Source organism: Acipenser ruthenus, chromosome 3, assembly GCF_902713425.1.
Source record: "Acipenser ruthenus chromosome 3, fAciRut3.2 maternal haplotype, whole genome shotgun sequence".
Classification (NCBI taxonomy): domain Eukaryota; kingdom Metazoa; phylum Chordata; class Actinopteri; order Acipenseriformes; family Acipenseridae; genus Acipenser; species Acipenser ruthenus.
Window position 1 is genome coordinate 77,071,784 of NC_081191.1, and position 22,689 is coordinate 77,094,472.

Here is a 22,689-nt window from a genome sequence, read left to right on the forward strand (position 1 = left end):
CCCCCCCTTGCTTCCAGGCTCAGGCACGATGCCACAGAATCGGGCAGAGGAAAGCTGTAAAGATATATCGTTTGATAACCAGGAATTCCTATGAAAGGGAAATGTTTGACAAGGCCAGTTTAAAACTGGGTCTGGATAAAGCTGTCCTCCAGTCCATGAGTGGGAGAGAGAATTCTGCTAATGGGGTATGTACATTCGCAGTATAAAAAGACTTTTACTTAATAAAAACAATAATGTTGGTCATCTGTGGTTAGGCTTTTCAGACTCATGTTATCTTAATCTTGTGCCTTTTGTGGTTTTAAAACGATTTCACTGATACCCTTGCACATCCAACAACCTCTCTGCACAGTGTCGAAGCAGTGGCTGTTTGACAGTAATGCAATTGGGACTTCACTAAATGACTAAGCCATTACATAACCAAACAAACAAAATTAGGGATTTGGTTTAAAATAGTAAGTACTGAATGTGTCAAGTGACTTTGAGTATCATTTTACTGAGGACAAAAATAAAAGCCTCACTTTGAGACTCCTTTCTTTAAAGGAAATCAAACAGAATTTTAAACGGATTGTTCTAGATGTGATGTAGTTCAGAGGCTGTACATTTACCCATTTGTCGGGAGTGGGTCCCTTTTTTTTAAATGCACTTACATTTTCAGATGCAGCAGCTTTCGAAAAAGGAGATAGAAGATCTTCTTCGCAAAGGAGCCTATGGTGCCTTGATGGATGAGGAGGATGAAGGTTCCAAATTCTGTGAAGAAGACATTGATCAGATCCTCAAGAGGCGAACACAGACCATTACTATAGAGTCTGAGGGAAAAGGATCCACTTTTGCAAAGGTAAACGATTTATGAAGCATAAGAAATGGCATGTCTGTTAGTGAGCAATACATTGAGTGCGACTGCATGTCCCTAATTAGCTGTGATCAACAGCGTGCAGCTGTTACAGAAGTCTTAGTAAATATGTTGTTAGGTGGCTATCATTAACTAATGCACTCGTAACACTTATGCTAATTGTATACATTCCCTCAAATCCCTTAGGCAAGCTTTGTAGCGGCTGGAAACCGAACAGATATTTCTTTAGAAGATCCTGACTTCTGGCAAAAATGGGCTAAAAAGGCAGAGTTGGATATGGAAGCAATACATGGAAGGGTAAGTGTTAAATCCCCCCCAAATAAATGCATTTGACTTGGGAACTTGTCTTAAGCATCATCTCGAAGCTCCAATATAGGTGTTCCTTGTATTTTTAAATTGGAAAACTCTTTTTATCCATAGATTATTTTTTTTTTTTTTTTTTTTTTTAAACACAAGTATAAGGAATGCTCCTCCATTCTATATTCACTTTAATATGATGCAGGTGGACCATATACTGTATATTGCCCCTCAGGTTAGTTTAGTTCTTATAAAAGTGTGAAGTCAAACAAACAAATACTTTTGATAAAGATTGTTTTTAATCTAAATCTAATCTAAATTTTTTTGCTTCAGAACAACCTGGTGATAGATACACCCAGAATCAGGAAACAAACCAGACACTTCAGTTCGATCAAGGAGGAGGACATGATGGAATTTTCAGAACTGGAGAGTGACTCTGAGGAAAAGCCCAGTTTGAAACCACGTCGACCTCAGGACAAATCCCAGGGATACCCAAGGAGTGAGTGTTTCAGGGTAGAGAAGAACCTGCTTGTCTATGGGTGAGTGGTCATGCTTTGGTTCAGTTTTAATATGGTGCAAAGGAAAACGTTATGCTAAATTGATTATTCAGAAAGAGTAATGGATATTGCCTGTGTCTTTAATTGTAGACCAGTTTTTTCTGTCTAGTGGATTAAATAGAAAAGCTGATAGACCATTTTAATTTTGGTAAATGCAGAATTTTTTTTTTTTATCTTTTTGTAATTTACCAAGGTAAAATGTAGGTGATAAAACAAATTCTCCTGAAGGTCTATTTTGTTGCAACATTGGAAATCAAAATGGTTGAATTGCCTAGATTAGCCTTTGGAACGTCCTTCAAAAGGTGAAACTAAATCCTTAATTTTCTCCCCTTCTAGCTGGGGAAGATGGAGTGATATCCTGTCTCATGGGCGGTTTAAAAGGCAGTTGACAGAACAAGATGTAGAAACCATCTGCCGTGCTGTCCTTGTCTACTGCCTTAATCATTACAAGGGAGATGAAAACATCAAAAGCTTCATTTGGGACCTGATCACCCCTACTGAAGATGGGCAGACCAGAGCACTCCAGAACCACTCGGGTACGCCAGAACACAATTAGCATTCCACAGACATCATGCTGCACACACAGCATACAACATGTCAGATGTTTCATGATCTTTCCACAACAATTTAAGAATTCTAATTTACTTTGAAAAGTCACAATTGTATATTTTTCAGTGTCTGATTTGTAGATGCACAGCCTGTTTCATATAAGGTTAGAGATTTAATAGTGCAAATAAAGGGTGTAGACAGTGACTGAATGTAATGTTTTATGTGCACTTGATCCACTGCATAATGTAAGAATTGTATTTTGTGGCACACAAACCACTATTAAATTAATTAAATAACCATAACTAATTACATAAACAACCATAACTAACCATTACACTTGTCTGTTGCCTCAAGTCATAAAAAAAAACCTAGGTACCAGCAGCGACTCAAATCATGACAGACATTTATGGTGCAGAATGATCATATAATGAATATGTGTTTTGTTTTATTTTTTTTGTTTTTTTTAGTTATGTAGTGGTTTAGGTATGTTTTCATTAACTCCTGTAGCAGTGGTAGGTGGCGAGGTATAATCGGGATACTATTTCACAAAGTGGATGTTTTAATGTCTGATACTTGCAAGTTAATGGCTGGAAGGAGTGTGTCTTAAGTGCTGCCATTCATAAATTACTCTACCCACAGGGCTGTCTGCTCCAGTGCCCAGAGGCCGCAAAGGAAAGAAAGTTAAAACGCAATCCGCTCAACCTGTCATACAGAAGGCAGGTTGGCTGGCAACCTGCAATCCTGACACACTCTTCCAGGAGGATAGTTACAAGAAGCACCTGAAACACCATTGTAACAAGTAAGTTCCCTTTTCAAGTACGAAATGTAACCATTACCGAATGGGTATTAACCTCCAAGACCCGAAACGGGAATAAGATGTAACAAAGCTGCTCGCTCAGCTGAGCCTCTGTGACGCAGTCATGCCCACCCCGGATGGTATAAAGGACTATGCGCACAGAATTCTGCGCCATTTTTTCCTTTAAAGAACTGACATGACGAGAGCCTGTTCAGAGAAGTACTTGTTACTTTTTCTGTTTTATGAATTTTCTAGGGCTGTAGTTAACTTCTGTGATTTAACTCTAATTTCTTTGGAGATTTAATTTTTTTAGCTTGTGTTAATTCCCTGCTGCACCATTGTTATATACAGTACTCGAGAGCATGCAGTCTGCGTTTGCATAGAAACTTTTAGTCCATGGGCCAAAACTCAAAGCCTTTGCTTTTGAGTTGACTGCACCTCCCCGTCAAGACTTAAGGTTTTTTGGTATAGTTTTGTTCCTTAATATGTATAGATTCCATTTCTGCCTGTTGCCAAGCTGAATAATTGTCAGGTCGTTTTGCATCTAAACAATTTTGGATCTACTGCGCTTCAGACAGTCATTGCAGGTAATCAAACCAACCTTCTTGCGTTAACTCATCGCGCTGCTTAAATATATACAAAGTTGTATTTAAATTATTTCTTGACATTTCTTTTTTTTAAATTTATTTTTGTATTCATACACCTCGCTTTTGTTGGCATCTAGTTTGTTTGTTTGTTTGTGCACTGCACCGATTGCTTCCTGACTTCCCCTGGTAACAGAGGAAGTGTGTGCAGAAAAAAATCCTGCTTTGCAAGAAGTGTCTGTCACAATTGATGTGAGTCAGTGATATGAGATGTAACAAAAGAATCATATTGCAGGTACTTGACATACCGTGTCCCCGAAAGAAATGTCATGTATCATAATGTTACACGCCTGTGTGTGTGTGTTTTATATATACGGTTAACGTGGTTTAAATTGCATTAAAACACTGAATGCTCATACCCTCTGATTAATATAAAACATTTATGGAGTTGTCGGTGTTCTATAAACTGACTCCATTGTGACTTTAGCAGTTGGCTCAAACAATTTAACAGTAAATGCTGGAATTATAAATTAAGTAGAAAACTAAAAGGGGCAACAATATTAATCTAGAAATAGGGCAACAGATTTTTTTTTTTATGCTGGGTTGTTTTTTGGATGATAATACTAATACAACAACAATACAGATTTCACTTGCATGCACTTATATAGCACTCTTCATGCAAGCATTCCAGGGCTGGTGAGCCGCAGTTTCTGTGTTTTTTTTTTTTTTTTTTTTTTTTTTTTTGTGCACATTTCTTCAAACGTATGCTGGAAAAACGTTTCTCCCGCAGCTCTACAGAGCGCTCTGTGTCCCTCACTCCTGCACATCATTCTTCCCCACCACCCTCTGTTAGAGAGGTGGCTGTGTCCTCCCCCCATGGCTCTTTGCCAAGGGAGAGCGGAGGACGCACCCAGGAAAGTAGCTCACGCAGGAAGCTGTCCTCATGGTCTTCATACTCCTCTGCCTCAGGCTCTCCTTCTCCTCCAAGCGATTGGCAAACTCGGAGCAAAACGAGAAGCTCTGGGCAGCAGTTTCCCACCAAGGACTTGACCATGCAGAGTTACTGTGAACGTTAGGCACCGCCTGTCCCTTTGGGCTCCCAGGGGACTAAGAGTGCAGATTGGCAGCAGGTTGACGCGCTCTCCATTACCGCCTCTGAGGAGGTGGGCAAACAGGAGCTGGCGTTCCTGTCTGAGGACGTGGAGTCAGACAGCATGTCTCCTGTCAGCAGAGCTTCTGCCACTGATCAAGAGGGCACGCAGTCTTGCAGGTGCCCTGGTCTACAGAAGGTGAGGCAAGGCAGTCAATCTTTGACAAGCCTGTCGTCTTCCCCCAGTGCACCCGGATTCTCTTTTTCACCCAGCTATAGCTCATGCTGTTTCCTGGTCTATGGACACCCTATATAGGGTGCACAATGCGGAGAAGCTGGGTCTTGCCCAGTTTCCGCCAGTGGAGGCTTCTATTGCTGCATTGGTACAGGCGCCTAATTTAGTGCTCCTATCCAAGGATGCTATCTGCCCCAACTAGCAGTGTCGGGTCTCGGAGGTGATCCTTAAGCGTGCCTGTTCAGCCAGTACATTAGCCACACAGCTGGTCAAGTTTAACAGCATTCTGGAAGCCTACCAGTCACATTTGCTGAGGTCCCTCTCTGACAACCACAGGCCATCACCACAACAACTGGGTGAGTTGCGCCTGATCAATAAGAACCTGCTCTGTCTGTCTAAACTGAACGGGCAGTTGGTGGGTAGAAAACTGGCTGCGCTGGTAGCCACACGCAGGCATGCTTTCCCAGGCACGCGTGCCTGATGGGGACAAAGCGCTTCTGTGGATGCCCCTATTACACCAAGGCATACCTTTTGGTGCGGGCGGGAATCCATGAATTAGCTGGTGCACTTGCTTTCAAAAAAGCGACCACCTCTGGTGCACCAAACAGCAGCAAACTGGCACTAATGGCCCCAGCAACCTCGGACTGGCACAGCCGGCTGCACCTGCTTCCAGAGGTGGTATTCAGAACCGGCCCACGGTTCTTCGCCGCGGAGGCTATAAAGTTCAGACGCAGAGGCAAAAGTCTTGGGCCAAACCACAAGATGAGCAGCGGCCCTAAGGGTTTGCTGCCACAGGCCCAGAGCCCCTTCTCCAGGGAGCTATCTGGAGAATTGGTGTCAATGCACCACGGACATCTGGATGCTTACTACCATTCAAACCAGCTACTCTCTGCAGTTCAAGCACAGTCCCCCTCCCTTTCAGGGCATGACTCCAACATCAGTCACTGACCCGCAGGATGCCACAGTGGTGTCTCAGGAGGTGGCAGTTGGAGGAAGGGTTCTACTCGTTACTTCCTGGTGCACAAGCGGGATGGTGGCTTCAGACTAATCCTCTACCTCAGACAGGGCAACTTGTATCTGAGTAGGAGGTGGTTCAACATGTTGATGATGCAATAGCTGATGCAGTCAATGAGGCCAGGCGACTGGCTCAACACGGTGGACCACAAAGATGCCCATTTCTCCATCCCAATAAAACCAGCGCACAGAAAGTACCTGTGGTTCGCCTTTCAGGGAACAGCAGAATAGTTCCGTGTCTTGCCGTTTTGGCCTCTCTCTAGCTCCCTGTGCCTTTTTGAAGTGCATGGAAGGCTATCCTGGCCCCACTGAGACTCAAAGCCATCCGAGTACTCCATTACTTGGACTACAGGCTCATTTGTTCCCAGTCTCCGTCTCAGGCAGACGCTCACACAGAACTTGTCACCAGTCACCTTCAACGGTTGGGTCTTACGGTGAACAATGCGAAGAGCCAGCTCACGCCTTCTCAGAGGGCCTTCTATCTAGGAGTGTACTCCAGGTCCACTCTGTCGGACGGCAGAGCCGCCTCATTTTAGATCTATTTCAGCTCAACAGAGTGCTCACGGTAATGGCGTTCCAGAAACTCCTGTACTTGATGGCAGCAGCTTCTCAGACCCTACCTTTTAGGTCTCCTCTGCATGCGCCTTTTGCCTGGTTCCACAACAGGGTTTTACAGCCCGCGTTGAACCGCGACTGCCTATTGACAGTGTCTTGTCACTGACTAAGGCACGCTCTTGGTGGAAACAGCCTGCCCATCTACGCCTCAGTATAGCACTGGGCAATGTCACCAGAAGGAGATAGTCACCACAAACTCGTCTAACCTGGGTTGGAGCGATGTGTGGAATGGCAGGGGGGCACACGGGTGTGGAAGACTCAACATAAATGTTTTGGAACTGCAGACAGTTGCAGCATTTGTTGCAGAAGGTTCAAGGGAGGCATGTACTTGTCTGTGCAGACAACACAACAGTGGTGGCTTACTCAACCACGAAGGCGGACTCAGGTTGCCCAGTCTCCATCGCATGGCCTGCAAGCTTTTGCTCTGGGCACACGAGAACCTCCTCTCACTGCAGGCAGTAAATTGGGCGGCGGACCTTCTCTTAAAGAAAGTTCCCAGTGCCTCAGTGGAGGCTTCATCCCGAGGTGTTGGCCTCATTTGGGATGGGGGCAGGAGATCAGAGATATCTGTTCCTCCCAGAAATAAGCCTGCTGTCCCCTCTGGCTCTCCATAATAGGAGGCGGGGAAATCCCCCTCCTACATTAACAGCCTATCTGGCAGTCATTCGGCTTGCCGTGTTAAAATTGACGACTCCTCCCCAGGAGCTCAGCTTCCTGGCGGGGCAATTTTTAAAAGGGGTTCAGTGGCTAATGAAGGACTTTGTTCCTTGCTGGAGGTTAGACATGGTGCTCAATGCACTCCTTGAAGCCTCCATTTGAGCTTACGCATTTAGCCGAGTTGAAATATTTGTCGCTCAAGCGACTGTTGCTTACTGTCACTTTAGCAAAGCGGGTGAGCAAGATGAAGGCTTTCTCCTTGGCGAGAGTCTGCTTAATTTTTAGAGGCCAGGACGGGTTACGCGCCGTACCATTCCTGCCTTTTTGCCAAAGACTGTCTCGGCATTCCATGTCAACAAGTCTGTGGAATTGGAGGCTTTCTTCCAGTCTGACAGGGAGCTGCAGCTTCATACACTTTAACCAGTGCAGGCCCTGGTGTACTACGTTGACAGGACGAAAACTTGGAGGCAATCATGGTCAAGCCCTATGTAAGCAGGGGCTGTCCAAATAGATAGCAGACAGTCAGAATTGCCTATGAGCTGGCCAACTTGCCCCCTACAGAAAGCTCACTGCCCATTCCTACAGGGGCATGGCAACTTCATGGATTTTATTCCAGGGACATTTGCAATGCAGTGGTGTATGGGAGAGTAGCCCACCTTTACTAGGTTCTACAGGCTTAAGTCGTAGATCCTCATGCAGGCATAAGTGAGTTTCTCCCTCAATTTTTTAGCCCTAGCGTCTTGTTATTGGGGTTCCGAATGGTAATGCACAAGGCAGCCTCAGCTTAGCCTTGTAGCATTCCGGTCATGCAGCAATCTTGCCCTTGCGACAGTTTGGAAATACTGACCTGTCTGGTAATGGTTACGTTTTGTATTTGAAAGGGAAAGTTCGGTTATTATCATAACCCTGGTTACCTGAAATAGAAATGTAATCATTAACCTTCAAGGTCGCTGTGTCCCTGATTTGATTGCAGCAGGCTTGAAGGAAAAATTACGCTGAGTTCTGTGCGAGCAGTCCTTTATACCTCGGGGATGGGCATGACTGTCAGAGGCTCTGCTGAGCAGCTTTGTTATATCTTATTCAGGTTTTGGGTATTTTAAAGAGGTTAATACCCATTTGGTAATGGTTACATTTCTATTTCAGAGAACCAGGGTTATGATAATATCCTAACGTACGTGTGTGTGTGTGTGTTGTTGTGTTTTTTGTTTGTGTTTTTTTGTTTTTGTTTTTTTGAGACTTGTAGTGGTTTTAATGTGCTGTTGTTTTTAACAGGGAATGTCTTGATACTTGTTTTGGCACAGCTTCGTAAATTATGGCTTTAACATAGTAATAGCATTAATTTCGTTACACATGAAGATCCCAGAGGAGAATCTAAAACTAATACCCGCTTTTATGAGTGAGCGATGGTTGACGCTACGTACTCGCTTTTGACGCTATTTACAGAGACAACCATTTTAAATTGCAATTTGTTTGTTTTTTTGTTTGTGTGTTCATATGTTTAGTGTGTTTTGAGGTTATAGTAGAATTGGTGCTTATGAAAGGGACTTGTTGCTCTGCCTATAGCCATGCATGTTACAGGGGGATGTAATATGAGCTTCCTCAAATCTCAGAAAATTCTCTCCACAAAACTTGAAGGACAGACCACCCCAGCGTTTCAGTCACAGGCCCTTTCATGTCTTGTCCTCGGACATTGTTGAGTAATAGATTTAACAGGGGAAAAACAAGCACTATTTTATAGAGAAGGCTATTTGCAAGACAATAAAGGCTGGGTCTATCTTTTTTGCATAGCTGTCTTTTTATAACTTCTGATGTGCTTCCAAAAATGGAATCAGGCAACAGCTGAGGACATTTTACGAGATAATGAAGCAGAACACTTGCTGCCAGCCATCTGCTTGCTTGTTTACAAACTTGACTCTGTACTTTAGAGGTGCTGGCAGGACCTGGCCAAAATTCACAAACTGCATTAGGTGGAAATAAATGAAATGCGCCTGGGCTCCGCTCTGCTCGCTTCCTCTCTGTGCAGTGCAAACTGGTTGCCAGGCAGACCTGTTGGAAGCCAGCGAAAAGCACCACACAGAGGTGATTATGTGCCACCATCTGTCATGCTTCAAGCCTACCATACAGCATGGCTAATCAGCCTTGGCAGGATGATGGATGAACTGCAGCAGATGCCAAAAGCTACTGTTGGCAAACAGTCCCAAAGTTAAGAACTTCTCTCCCCCCTCCCCCTCTTCCCCAGAGTCCTGCTGCGAGTCCGCATGCTGTACTATCTCAGGCAAGAAGTTATCGGCGACCAGGCAGACAGTATCTTAGAGGGCACAGATTCAAGGTTGGTGGATTCATTGTGTTTCACCCCTCCTCCTCAAACTTATGAATATAAAAAAAGAAAGCATGGCTTTGTTTCATGAAATGACTTGGCATTTAATACTGTATAGAATAATAATGGATGTATCTTTATATAAAACAAAAAAAAATCTATATGTATCTTAAGCTTTTATATATGCATAAATACAGTCGCAGACAAAAGTATTGGCACCCTATGCTTATTATACCATCGTTCAAGATAACAGATTAAGGATAAGCATTTAGTAAACCTTTTAACCACTTTAATAAAAAAAGCAAAATATACAATTTCTAGTAATTTAACAAATCTTTACAAGCAAACTTATTTGAAATATTTCTTAATGACGAAAGTATTGGCACCCCTGCTTTTAGTATTTCATGTGTCCTCCTTTTTGCTTTTATTACGATTTTTAGACGATAATTCTTAATCAGTACGTTACATCTTGGTGAAATCTGGGCCCATTCTGTCTTGCATATTTCCTTCAGCTCAGGCAAATTGGATACAGAATGCTTGGCTACAATTATATATACACACATAATATATGTATATGTATGTGTGTGTTTTAAAGACTAGAATAAGAGATTAGTACGCCAATGTATTTTATAACAGATGTTTGTGGAAGAAGGCTTCACTAGTTTAAAGTTCATTTATAATGGAGCCATTTAGAGACGTGGGCAGCAAATTAAGTGATCTGTCTTGATTGATTTGTTTTTATTGATTTTTGGCTTCAGTGAAATAGATGTTTGGATTCCTCAGCCATTCCATGCTGAACTGCCTGCTGACTGGTGGGATAAAGAAGCAGATAAATCTCTCCTTATTGGAGTCTTTAAACATGGTAAGTGACAACTATTTTTATTTATTCTAATATAGATGAATAGAGGTATAGATTTTGTTTAGGATTTATGTTGTAGGGATTATGGTTTAAGATCTTCATTTGAAACTAGTTTTGCAGATATGCCAATATCAACTACACTCTGGACTAAGGAATTTGCACACTTCTTTTTTTTTTTCTTTTTATAAATTGTGGTTGTCAGAGGACTTTGCTCATAGTTTCCTGCTTCTAGCTTTTGTGCACTTGCTACCTTTCTTGCCAACTTGTGTCAGAGTGGATAGTAGGTTTAACCTCTGCTATTAATCTGTATAAGTGCCTCGTGGGCTTTCTTCCAAGCAGTATTTCACAAAATGTCAGCATCAAGACCTGCCCCATTCCCCGGAGTGGAAAGCTGCCTTGTTAACTTTGAAGGGCTGCGATGTGTAGCAGACTTTATATATATATATATATATATATATATATATATATATATATATATATATAAAAAAATACACACATGCATACAGCAAGCCGTTCCTAATCATAATCCCAATTCACTAGAGGTCATGGAGGAATTCTCAGCGGCACGGCCAGACTACAGGAAAGAGTGATAGCTTATAAACCCTTTCATGATTACAGTTTGGCTTCAGGCTCTACAGCGGTTAGAAACAATGTGTCGCAGTATAAATCCTAATTGAAATGTGATGTTCTGGTGGGGGGGGTAAGATACCGAGGGCCTAGTTGCTGATGGGCGCAGCTGAGATCGGTCCAGTATGGCAATCATTTTCCTACAGTGCGCTGTTGGGATCTGCCTTTTTTTAAATCTGTTCTACTTGGGCAGGTCTAAATTCTGTTTGCCTAGTGTATTGAAATCCGTGTTGAGGGTTACAATTCATGCACTAAATTGCTTTTTTTTAATTTTTTTTTTATATAAAGTAGTCGCCAATTTAGTTTTTGTTTTCTCCCCCAATTTTAATAGTGTCCAATTATTTGTTTAGCTCAGCTCACCACTACCACCCCCGCGCTGGCTCGGGGGCAGCAAAGACGAACACACGCTATCCTCCGAAGCGTGTGCCGTCAGCCAACCGCTTTTTTTCACACTGCAGACTCACCATGCAGCCACCCAGAGCTACAGCGTCAGAGGACAACGCAGCTCTGAGCAGCTTACAGGCAAGCCCGCAGGCACCCGGCCAGACTACAGGGGTCGCTGGTGCGCGGTGAGCCGAGAACACCCTAGCCGTTCTATCCCTCCTTCCCCCCCGGGCGACGCTCGGCCAATTGTGCGCCGCCCCCTGGGAGCTCCTGTCCTCGGTCGGCAAAGGAATAGCCTGGACTCGGACACACGACATCCAGACTATAGGGCACATCCTGCACTCTACGCGAGTGCTTTTACTGGATGCACCACTCGAGAGCCCCCAATTACTTTGTATTTTGAATTAAAAAAATTGGTCTTGGCTTTTGAAATATGTTTGTTGTGAGTATTTATAGGCTAAGCTGCTGTTAGAATGCAGTACCATCAATATAAGTAATTAAGAAAAATGTCTTTGTAGTCCCATGGATGACCTTTAAAATCGCAGTACTTCATAGCTCATCTATTTTAAGCTCTCTTGTTCCTTTAATTGAGCAGTCAAGGTTGTGCTCTCAGCTATTGAGGTTTATAGAACTCTAAAAGACTAAATGACAGCATCTGGTTTAATTGTAAATATTGCTTGTAAGCTGTCACATCAAGTAAGTAGTGTAGCTAATTATATATTTATATCATTACATATTGGGGCTTGTAGTATACAAATATTCACACGTACATAATTTCATAATTAAGTATATAAATATATACAAAGGTTGACAGCAGTGCAGTCAGTGAGTGGTTCCTTCTTGCTGTTTTACCAGGGTATGAAAAGTACAACTCTATGCGGGCTGACCCAGCTCTCTCTTTTTTGGAGAGAGTTGGGATGCCTGATGCCAAGGCCATCGCTGCAGAACAGAGAGGAGCCGACATGATAGCAGATGGTGCTGATGGGTAAGCAAGTGCCGCAATGCACTCATTCATTGAGAAATCTTTTTTGCAAGATTTGTCTGTTCAGTGTGTAATTTTGTGGTTTTAAAAATTTAGGGGAGACTTTGACAGAGAAGATGAGGATCCAGAATACAAGCCAGCCAGAATGCCCTTTAAGGATGAAATGGATGTAAGTGTAGCTAATTTATGAAACTACACGTGAAAAACAGTTTGTTTTTTCTTTCTAATCGCTTCTATCATTTTTTATAGGAATTTGCAAACTCTCCTTTGGATGATAAAGACGAAGCCATGGATGCTGAAAATGCCGGTGAGTGAGAAAATAACATTAATGTGTATCGTGGTGGGCAATTATTCAAAGTTGTTGACATCTGAGTAATCCAATAAAAATGGTTGTAGTTAAAAAAAAATAGGTGTCATATGTTAAAATAACCATGATACTGCTTAACAATGTAATACTAGTAAGGAAGTTTCGGAGGAAGTCTTGAATGATCAGTCTCCTAAGTATTTTGCAATGTGTGAGCAATATATTTGATCAGTGGGAGAAGGGGGGGGAATGCAGCTGTAGATTTGTAGCATACTTACCAAATACAGCAGTACAGTGTAGTTCACAAAACAGTAGATGACCTGTTTATATATAAAAAAAAACCACCAGGATGCCATGAGGTGAATACATAAATGGCATTATCTTACTATTTTTAGAACAATCTGTCGGCACTAAGTAAACAATTGGTGTTTCTGAATTTAATTTGGTTGGTTGTTTTAATGTTCTGTGTGTGATGGTTCCTAACAAATCCAAAGGTTACTTAACCTATTTCTATTGTAGCCCCAGGCATTCTATTCAGTGATGCAATTGTCAGCCTTGGGCTGTTGGTACTCCTTTGGAGGGGTTGTAATAAATGCTATGGTGGTACTTCCCTTGGATAATATTTAACCAAGATTACGTCAGCAGTTCCTACGTGCATTGAACAAAGGGTACCTATTACTAATGCAATAATCCTACAGCTGTACTGGCAGCATGGTTAATTCTTCATATGCCTGAAAAACTAATGGTCTGCAAGGAAAATGATATAAGAGACCTTTTTGGAGAATCTTTTGCTAATTTTTGGAAATGTTATTTTCAACAGGCAAATCGGGTGAAAATGCAGAATTGGGAAAATTGTACTGGCCCAGTGCTTCAGCCCTGACAACTAGACTGAGACGCCTCATCACAGCTTATCAGCGGAGCTACAAGAGGGAGCAGATGAGACAGGAAGCCATGTCTAAGACTGACCGCCGGAGACGTCGCCCCAGGGAGGAAGTGAGAGCCTTGGAAGCAGAGAGAGAAGCCATTATAACAGAGAGGCGTCAAAAGTAAGAATTTTTTTTAAATGCTTAAGTTCTGTTTTGCAAAATTTCAAGGTGTATGTAAAGCAGGACAAAACTGCTGGTTAATGACGTATCTAAGGTCAAAGATTAAAGGTGGAAATGTTAACTCCCCCCCCCCCCCCCCCCCCCCACTAACTGATACCATTGGTTTTGAATTGCTGCAAAGTAACCATTATTAAAATGTTGACTTTAAATTCGGGGCTAGGGGTTGACTGTTCTGGATAGCACCATTTTTAACTTTGTTTCTTTGTATTGCAGGTGGACCAGGAGAGAGGAATCTGATTTCTATCGTGTGGTGTCAACATTTGGTGTTATGTATGATGCAAACAAGCAGCGGTTTGATTGGAACCAATTCCGAGCCTTTGCACGACTGGATAAGAAGACTGATGACAGTTTGGAGAAGTACTTTTACTCCTTTGTGGCAATGTGCAGAAGGGTGTGTCGTATGACCCTGAAATCAGATGAAGGCAAGTTTCCTGGACTGGATATGTTACACTGAACCCCCCCTTTATTTTAAAGGGGTACATTTAGAATTGATATGCATTCTTTCCTAAACACCACTGGGTCTGTTTAAATGGAAACAATTGAAGATGCATTATGAAATGAAATCGAAAGGATAATTTGTTGGCTGAGAAGTTACATTGATTCATGTACTAGGTGAATTATTACATTAGTCTGTTTCAAAAAGCTTGTGGTGGGGGGCGGTTAATATGTTTACATTTCTGAAGAATTAATGCTGAACAGTGAAATATTATTTAAATAGTATTTAAAAAAGAATACTAACCTTGTCTTTTTTCGCCTCATTTTGCAGAGCCACCAGATCCCACAATCATCATTGAACCTATCACAGAGGAGCGTGCCTCCAGGACTCTGTACCGTATTGAGCTCATGAGAAAGATACGAGAGCAGGTCCTTCCCCACCCAGAGCTGGAAGAGCGGCTCAAGTTGTGCCAGGCCAGCCTGGACCTTCCCGAGTGGTGGGAGAGTGGCCGCCACGACAAGGACTTGCTGATCGGTGCCTGCAAGCATGGAGTAAGCAGAACAGACTACCATATCCTGAACGACCCTAAGCTTTCCTTCCTGAAGGCCCACAAGAACTTTGCTCAGAACAAAAGCAGTGGCCAGTTTAGCGGCACTCCCCTACTCAGCCAGGCCCCTTTGCTGGCTCCATCTACACCTGCATCCCAGAGCAAAAAGGAAGAGGACCAAGACCAGCCCATAAAGCTAGAGGGGGCTGAGGTGCAGGAACTGGATGAGAACAAAACTGAAGTAGGATCACCAAAGGCAAAGGAGGAAAAGGAGAATGGGGATGAAAAAGCAAGTAATGGAGAGGGGGTGCTTTCTGAAGATTCAGAATCTGCTCTTGAGAGAGTCACGTGTGAAACAGAGACAGCCCCGGAGGACCCAGAAGCACTTGCAGAGTTGGGGCCAAAATCCCTCTCTGAGAAGGGCTCTGAAGAAGATGAGGATAAGATGGATGATGATAAATCTGAGGAATCCTCCCAGGCTGAAGGTATTTCAAATGACTAGGTTTCAATATTGGATTAAAAAAAAAATCCTGTCTGTTTTAAATAGTTACTGCCAAAATAGTGGGGTGTGGAATTTTGGAATTGTAGTGGTTTTATTTAACTATCGTGGTTTCTTTTGCAGCTGGTGTGGCTTCCCAGGTTAAGAACTTTGATGAAGAGAGCAATGCATCCCTTAGCACAGCTCGCGATGAGACTCGAGATGGTTTCTACGCCGAGGATGGGGAAACCTCGATGGCTCAAATTCTTCACGAAAGATCGTACTCCTTTTCCTTCTGGCCTAAGGTTAGTTACTGTATTCACTGTTTAGGTCCCACAAACTGAAAAGCCACCTTATCGCCTGTGAAATGAACTTAGTTGCCCATGTTTTTGTTATGTGACTGTAATGCATTATTTAATTGGAAACCCAAATAACTTGCCTTTTTTGTGGAAATTGGTATGCACACATTGATCTTGTTTTGCTTGTAACTTGTTTTTCTTTGGGCATAGACTAAACACAATTTAAAGAAGATGTAAATAGGAAATTGCATGTTTGTACTCCTTGTTGCGCTACTTGGTGTGAGGAAATTGTTCATTAGGTATCCCCCAGATGGAGGCCATTTTAGTGTATTAAACAATACAGGAAGTCAGCAGTGCAGCTACAGTGAGTGAAATTCAAATTTCATTCATATGACCAACTTATTTGACTATTTTTGGTATAATGTTCCCAGCACTCATTTATCAACTGTCAGAAGATGTTCCACTGCTCATTACTGAAAATGATTTTCTAATCTTCCCCTCTGCTGTACAGGACCGGGTAATGATCAATCGGTTGGATAATGTCTGCGAGACAGTGGTGAAGGGGAAGTGGCCTGTTAACAGGCGTCAGCTGTTTGATTTCCCAGGCCTGCTCCCTGGCTACACTCCCTCAGCTATAGACAGCCCTTTGCAGAGGAGGAGCTTTGCTGAGCTCTCCATGGTGGGCCAGGCCAGTTACAGTGGCAGTGAGGACATCGCACAGTCTCCACAGATTTCAAAGGCAAGACTGAAATGCTCTTCTCTGTACAGAAATGTTATCAAACAGGGTTTTGAGCTGAGAATAACAATGTTAATACTTGCTTTTGTTTACTTTCAAAGTAATGACAGAATACATTTACTGGCTTCATATTATAAATCTTTTTTTTTTTTTAAATGAAAGGATGCATTGTCTAGGCAAGTTTATTTATTTATTTATTTATTTATTTATTTATTTTTGAGCAGGAAGATGCACTGAGCATGCCTGTTCCTCGGCAGCGCAGGCGACGAAGGAGGAAGATTGAAATTGAGGCCGAGCGGGCTGTAAAAAGGAGGAATCTGATGGAGATGGTGGCCCAGCTACGAGAGTCCCACGTGGCCTCAGAGAACCATGACAAAGCTGTGGACTTATCAAAGGCCTTCCGAGAAGCAACCGGTTCTACCTCAAATCTGTCTGCTGTTGCTTCCAAGTTTCTGTTGCCCAATGCCTCCACCCCTACTCCTGATGCCTTTAAAACACAATTGGATTTGCTGCAAGCTGGCTTTTCAGGCACACCCACCAGACCCCTGATGAATGGCTCCATCCTGGATGGGGACCTACCCACGAAGAGGAGGAGAGGCCGCAGGAAAAATGTTGAGGGTCTTGATCTACTTTTCATGGCCAACAAGAGGGCATCATTAAGTGCTGTAAGTTTAGTAACCAAGGAAAATATATTGAATCCACACACTAATAGACAGCAGTGTTTCCCTGTGAAGCTTAAATAGTTAATTTTTTTATACACACACACACACACACACACACACAGTCGAAGACAGAAATGTTGACACCCTATGCTATACCAATTCAAGGCAAGAGATTAATGACAAGCATTTAATAAACTTTTTAACCACTTTTTTAATAACAAAAAGCAAAACACACAATTTCTACTAATTTACAAATTATCTATCAAAAAAGAAACTTTTCATGTAATGTATTTGTTTGACAAAAGTATTGGCATCTCTACTTTAGTATTTTGCATGACATTTATGAGAATTCTTAACCAGTATGTTGAATCTTGTTGGTGAAAAATCTGGGCCATTCTGTCTTGCTCAGACAGATTGGCTACACAGTGGATTCTGCTTTTTTTTCAGATGTCAAAAGCATTTCTTTTGGATTGAAATCTGGTGATTTTGTGAAGGCCATTCGAGAACTTATTTTCTTGTTTTCTTTAGAATTCCAGAGTTGACTGAGCCGTATGCTTTGGGTCGTTGACATTTTGGAAGAAACTGTCAGCCGATTTTAGCCTACAAGTAGATGGTATCATTGTACTTCTATAGAATGTTTTGATACTGCATTAATTCGATCTTCAATTCCATGAACTTCTCCATTCCCTGAACTGCACCCATGATAACACCCAATATCATGATCAAAACACTCCCTCCGAGCACTGTGGTCCATTTTTGGGGGAAAAGTTATATTTGTCTCATTGGACCAGAAATTGTTTGTTTCAGATTCCTGTTAATTCTTGGCAAATTAAGTGGTTTGCAGCGTGGTCTACATGCATACAACTCTTCTGTGTACAGTTCCTTTTATGCCTGATGCTTCTTACAGTTCCTTTTATGCCTAATGCTGCTTAACCCTTTGCGGTCCTATGTCGGACCTGGTCCGACATCGCAATTTTCCCTTTCCGGTCCAATGTTGGACCCTGTCCGACATAATCAAAAAGACGCAAAAACCAGGTCTCTAGTTGTTTTTTCTCCGGAAAAAGGCGAGAAAACCATTCAATGGCCGAGTGAGACCGATAGGAGCCGAGAGAAGCCAAAAAAAAGGGCGTAACTCATGAATACTGATAGCCCCGACACCACATAGATAATACAGACATAAACAAACAAGATAGCTGCTTCCGCATCCAACGCTCAAAGAATATCACAGACATTTGCAGAGCTTTTTTTAGATGTTATAGTAATAAAATGACGACTTGGATCGCATTATTGAGGAGTTTGGTGATAAAACGAGTGATCAAGAGAATTTTATTTATGTACTATTGAGGCATTTGAAAAATATAGCGAACAAGGGGTGGGGCGGGGCTGGAGATGCAGTACTGAGTGTCCTGTTGATATGCAGTGCCTTTAAAACCTGTTTTACTGTGAAAAAAACAGCGCGTCTAAAATAAACTGCTCGTGTGAAAATGAATTGGACCTGACACGCCTGACAGACGCTGAATAAATGGACCGCTAAGGGTTCATCTTTATTTTAAGTCCTTGGCTGTTAATCTAATCTTGTTTTGTTTTAGCTGCTCGGACGATTCTCCTACCTGCTGAACCTGTAATTTTTGTTTGGATGTACACTTCTTTCAAGCTTTTCAGTTGAATTTGTTCTGTTTTTATTGCTCTGATTTGTGGATTTTGGTATTAGACATATTTTTGATACTGTTCTGTAGCTATTTCCTTTTGTAGTTTGCTTCAAGTGCTTTTCTCAAATGTGAATCCAACTACTTTTGTCTTGTTACCAAAACGTTCTTCAACACTACTACCAGAAATTGTGGTCTTTGTCATATTAATGGGTGGCCAATAATAACTAAATGCTTGTATTTAACATGCTTATAAAGTGTAGGATGCCAATGTATAATACATTGTGGTACTTAACACCCCTTATTATAAAACAGTACAATACATGAATATAATAAGGCTTGTATGCATTTCAGTTGGGGAAATTAGGAAGTACTTGTGGGAGGAGAAATAGGAGGTTGGGCAAGATAGAGGATTGAGGGGGAATAAGGACAGGACAAAATTAGATTAGAAGAGAGGGGTCCGCACAAAAGGTGGGTTAGTTTGATGCAGGTGATAACAGAAGGCAAGGGTTTGAGAAGAGAGGTCTTGAATGTTAGCACAAAGAGACAGAGCGGCATTAGAGGGAGGTAAAGGAATACAAATAAACTAAGCCATTTATTTCCTGTTTTGCAGGAGGATGTAGAAGTGACCAAAGCTTTAGAGGAGGGAGTGCAGACCCCACCACAACCACTGAGAAACATTCCATCCCCTGGTCAATTGGACCCGAATGCTCATATACCTGTCATTAACTTAGAAAATGGGACCAGGCTGGTGGGAGAAAATGCTCCCCAAAACAAGGACTTGGTAGAATGGCTAAAGCAGCACCCCACTTACACTGTTGACATGCCAAGTTATTTACCAGTAAGTAAACCAAAAAAAAATGCCTGTGCATGTCTGAGCATCGTCCATGTTTTTAATTAGAACTTATATTTTGGATTGTGAACATCTGACCTAAAATCTGTTCTGCTGCAGTTTAAAACTTTCAACTTGTTTTTAAATTTAACTTTAAACCTTTGCCTCTTGCAGAAGAATGAAGATCTATTTATGTCTCTGTTTCAGAAGCCGAAGCAGAAGAGACATCGGTGTCGAAACCCCAATAAGATAGATATTAACACCCTGACAGGAGAGGAGAGGGTGCCTGTAGTAAACCGCAGGAATGGAAAAAAGGTATGTAGTGACTGGTCACCTTCTGAAGACTGGGTGCAGTTCAGATTTGTTGCACCAAGAAGGCATTAAATACATATACCCTTACTCTGGGTAAATGAGTGATTTTATTTGTTGAGACGCTGGGAGACTAACTTGTTTTATGCGATTTCTTTTGTAGATGGGTGGAGCTATGGCACCTCCAATGAAAGACCTACCAAGGTGGCTTGAAGAAAATCCAGAATTTGTAATTGCACCTGACTGGACAGATATCGTTAAGCAGTCGGTGCGTATACATAGGGGTAGTTTCACAGATCCTTAACACTAGTCTTGAACTACTTTTCCTAAGGTTTCCATTAGGTGATCGAAGATAAGTGCTAATTGGGGTCAATGAAACTATAGGATAGTGTGCTGCTGTTACCATGTAGGAATGTACCAGATTAACACTTTTAATATGTAAAGTTTATTTTATATTGTATTTGAATTCCTTAAACATTACCAATTATGCATTTTTTTTTCAAACTGACGCTCTCCTGTAGCTTGCAAGAATGTTGAGAAATTCCTGAAGAGGAAGGTTCAGGATGATTTATCCACTATTGTCTGTACATTTTAAATGTGTTTTCTCCTCCTCTTCACAGGGCTTCCTTCCAGAGTCCATGTATGACCGCCTTCTTACTGGACCGGTGATGCGAGAGGAAGGAACAGGTCGCAGAGGGAGAAGGCCAAAGAGTGAAATTGCCAAGGCGGCGGCACACGCAGCTGCGGCTGCAGCTGCCACAGCCTCCTCTTCAGGCATCAACCCCCTACTGATGAACAGCCTATTCGCAGGGATGGACCTCACCAGTTTGCAGAACCTTCAAAACCTGCAGAGCCTGCAACTAGCCGGCCTCATGGGATTCCCGTCTGGCCTTGCCACAGCCTCTGTGGGAGGGGGAGGTGATGCTAAGCATGCAGCCGCCATGCTGCCGCTGATGCTACCTGGCATGGCGGGGCTGCCCAACATGTTTGGACTGGGTGGGCTCTTCAACAACAACCTGGCTGCTGCAGCAGTAGCCGCTTCCAGCACTGCCTCCACAACAGGTGAGGCAGAGGAAGGGACATCCAAGATCAAAGAGAAGGATGAAGAGAGTGAAGATAAGGAATCTGACAAGTCTTGTGAGGTCTCCAGTGAAACAAACCGCGAAAGCTCTGCTAATGCTGCTGCTGTTGCTGCTGCAGCAGCTGCGATGTCCACCAGCCCTCTAGCCTTTAACCCATTCCTGCTGTCCACTATGGCCCCTGGTCTCTTCTACCCCTCGATGTTTCTGCCCCCCAGCCTGGGAGGGCTTTCCCTACATGGGTTCTCACAGGCCACACTGGCTGGACTGCAGAATGCTATGGGCGGAAGTGGTAGAAGCGAGGATAAAGAAGCCGACACGGATGCCAATCTTGGTACCAAGGAGGAAGATGGGGTAAACGCCCTGGAAGACAGTGACACGGATGAGAGCCAGAACAAAACTGCGGATTCCTCGGTGCTGGAGGATGAGTTGGGCCCGGGTGAGGTGGATTCGCTTGACGGTGCAGAGGAGATGGAAGAGGATGTCAATGATGAATAAAAAAAAGGCATGAGCTTCCCACTCCTCCTGCTTCTCTGTTTAAGAAGTGTTTTAAACTTTTTGACAATTGGTTAGTCCTACTGTTTACATGCCAATTAAATATCAAAACTTTTATGTTTTGGCTTTATTGGCATCTTCGTTTTTTTAAAAGCAAAAAAAAAAAAACGAACAGAAAAGCTGTCTAACAAGTGTAGCAAAAACGAGAAGTCCTGTTGCACATATGTTAAACTTGTTTCTTGGTCCTTAAGTATTGTGCAGTGCATTACTTGTTATCCTAGGAGAGTAATGAAATTTAAAATCTTTTAGGAAATTGTCATAATAAAGCTCTGCTGTTTTTTCCCTTACCATTGGTATTATGTTGACGAGCAGCAATTTAATCCAGTGGCGTACAGTTTTAACAGCATTAGTAACTGCTGCTGAAAAGGAAAATGAAGATGTATAGTTAACTTTTTTTTAACTTTTTTTTTGCTGTGAAGATCAGGATGAAATTCATACATATCATGCCTACAGACTCTGACTTGAGTTTCACGCTGACAATCTAAACAGAAGTGTGAAGGTCTCGACCTGGAGGCGCAGCAATAACTAAGGCAGCTGTTGAATGTTAGATTATTCTCAGAATAACACACCTGAAGGGTGACCATAAGATAAAAACTACAGTCAATTTGTCTCATTATTGTTAATGCACTGGTATAAACTATATAATAATAAAAAAATAAAAATAAATAAAAAAATCAGGTACATTTCTCCTAATGAAAGGCCTTGTGTTACTTTAGCCACAAAGCTAAACACCATTACCTCAATTCTATCTAGCCTTGAAGTTTACAGACATGACTTTGTAAATGTTTGTTTTTTTCTTTCTTTGTGATGTTGTTTGTTCTATTTTATTTTACTATCATGTATGATGAGATGTAAATTGCTGCCAACTGTAGTAATGATGCTTTTAATAAAAGTGACTCTTGATATTCGTCTAGGAAACCAAATCAGAATGTATGTGGTCTTTATGTAGGTTTCTTGGAAACTCATTGTGATCTAGCCTCTTGTAATAAACTGTAGTGTTTGTTAAAAGCATTTCTGATGCCCCTTTTCATGTATGTATGAGACAAGAAGTGAGGAAAATAAGAGTTTCACATCACAGGCAAGGGAATAAACAATTTCATAAGAGCAATATATTACAGGTTATTCATACTGCTTTAAGCATCAGGCTAGTAAATGTGTTTGTTTTTTGTTTTGTTTCCTGCATATACTAAATACCTTAAGGGAATAGATTTCTTTTGTACAATAAAATGTTACTGAAAAAAATGGTTTTGATTTATTTTATTTTTTTCTTCAGATATCCCAAAGTTT

The 22,689-nt window shown here is 42.1% G+C and overlaps 1 protein-coding gene across 3 annotated transcripts in view; it reads left to right on the forward strand.

Annotated features, from left to right (window-relative positions):
- The window catches only part of LOC117394400 (chromodomain-helicase-DNA-binding protein 7-like), a 76,751-nt gene extending 55,196 nt beyond the window's left edge, over nucleotides 1–21,555 (forward strand). For 2 of the 3 annotated variants that reach the window (XM_059017115.1, XM_033992634.3), the window contains 21 exons: nucleotides 18–185; nucleotides 656–835; nucleotides 1,037–1,147; nucleotides 1,481–1,686; nucleotides 2,041–2,240; nucleotides 2,893–3,052; nucleotides 9,484–9,573; nucleotides 10,320–10,423; nucleotides 12,287–12,416; nucleotides 12,510–12,582; nucleotides 12,663–12,720; nucleotides 13,538–13,763; nucleotides 14,037–14,245; nucleotides 14,590–15,291; nucleotides 15,429–15,589; nucleotides 16,095–16,322; nucleotides 16,544–16,984; nucleotides 19,241–19,468; nucleotides 19,634–19,774; nucleotides 19,932–20,036; nucleotides 20,389–21,555. In XM_059017115.1, coding sequence (XP_058873098.1) covers nucleotides 18–185; nucleotides 656–835; nucleotides 1,037–1,147; nucleotides 1,481–1,686; nucleotides 2,041–2,240; nucleotides 2,893–3,052; nucleotides 9,484–9,573; nucleotides 10,320–10,423; nucleotides 12,287–12,416; nucleotides 12,510–12,582; nucleotides 12,663–12,720; nucleotides 13,538–13,763; nucleotides 14,037–14,245; nucleotides 14,590–15,291; nucleotides 15,429–15,589; nucleotides 16,095–16,322; nucleotides 16,544–16,984; nucleotides 19,241–19,468; nucleotides 19,634–19,774; nucleotides 19,932–20,036; nucleotides 20,389–21,345 — 4,878 coding nt within the window. In that variant the 3' untranslated portion in view covers nucleotides 21,346–21,555. The remainder of the gene's footprint in view (nucleotides 1–17; nucleotides 186–655; nucleotides 836–1,036; nucleotides 1,148–1,480; nucleotides 1,687–2,040; nucleotides 2,241–2,892; nucleotides 3,053–9,483; nucleotides 9,574–10,319; nucleotides 10,424–12,286; nucleotides 12,417–12,509; nucleotides 12,583–12,662; nucleotides 12,721–13,537; nucleotides 13,764–14,036; nucleotides 14,246–14,589; nucleotides 15,292–15,428; nucleotides 15,590–16,094; nucleotides 16,323–16,543; nucleotides 16,985–19,240; nucleotides 19,469–19,633; nucleotides 19,775–19,931; nucleotides 20,037–20,388) is intronic. The other variant, XM_033992637.3, reaches the window with a different exon arrangement.
- The last annotated feature ends 1,134 nt before the right edge of the window (nucleotides 21,556–22,689 follow it).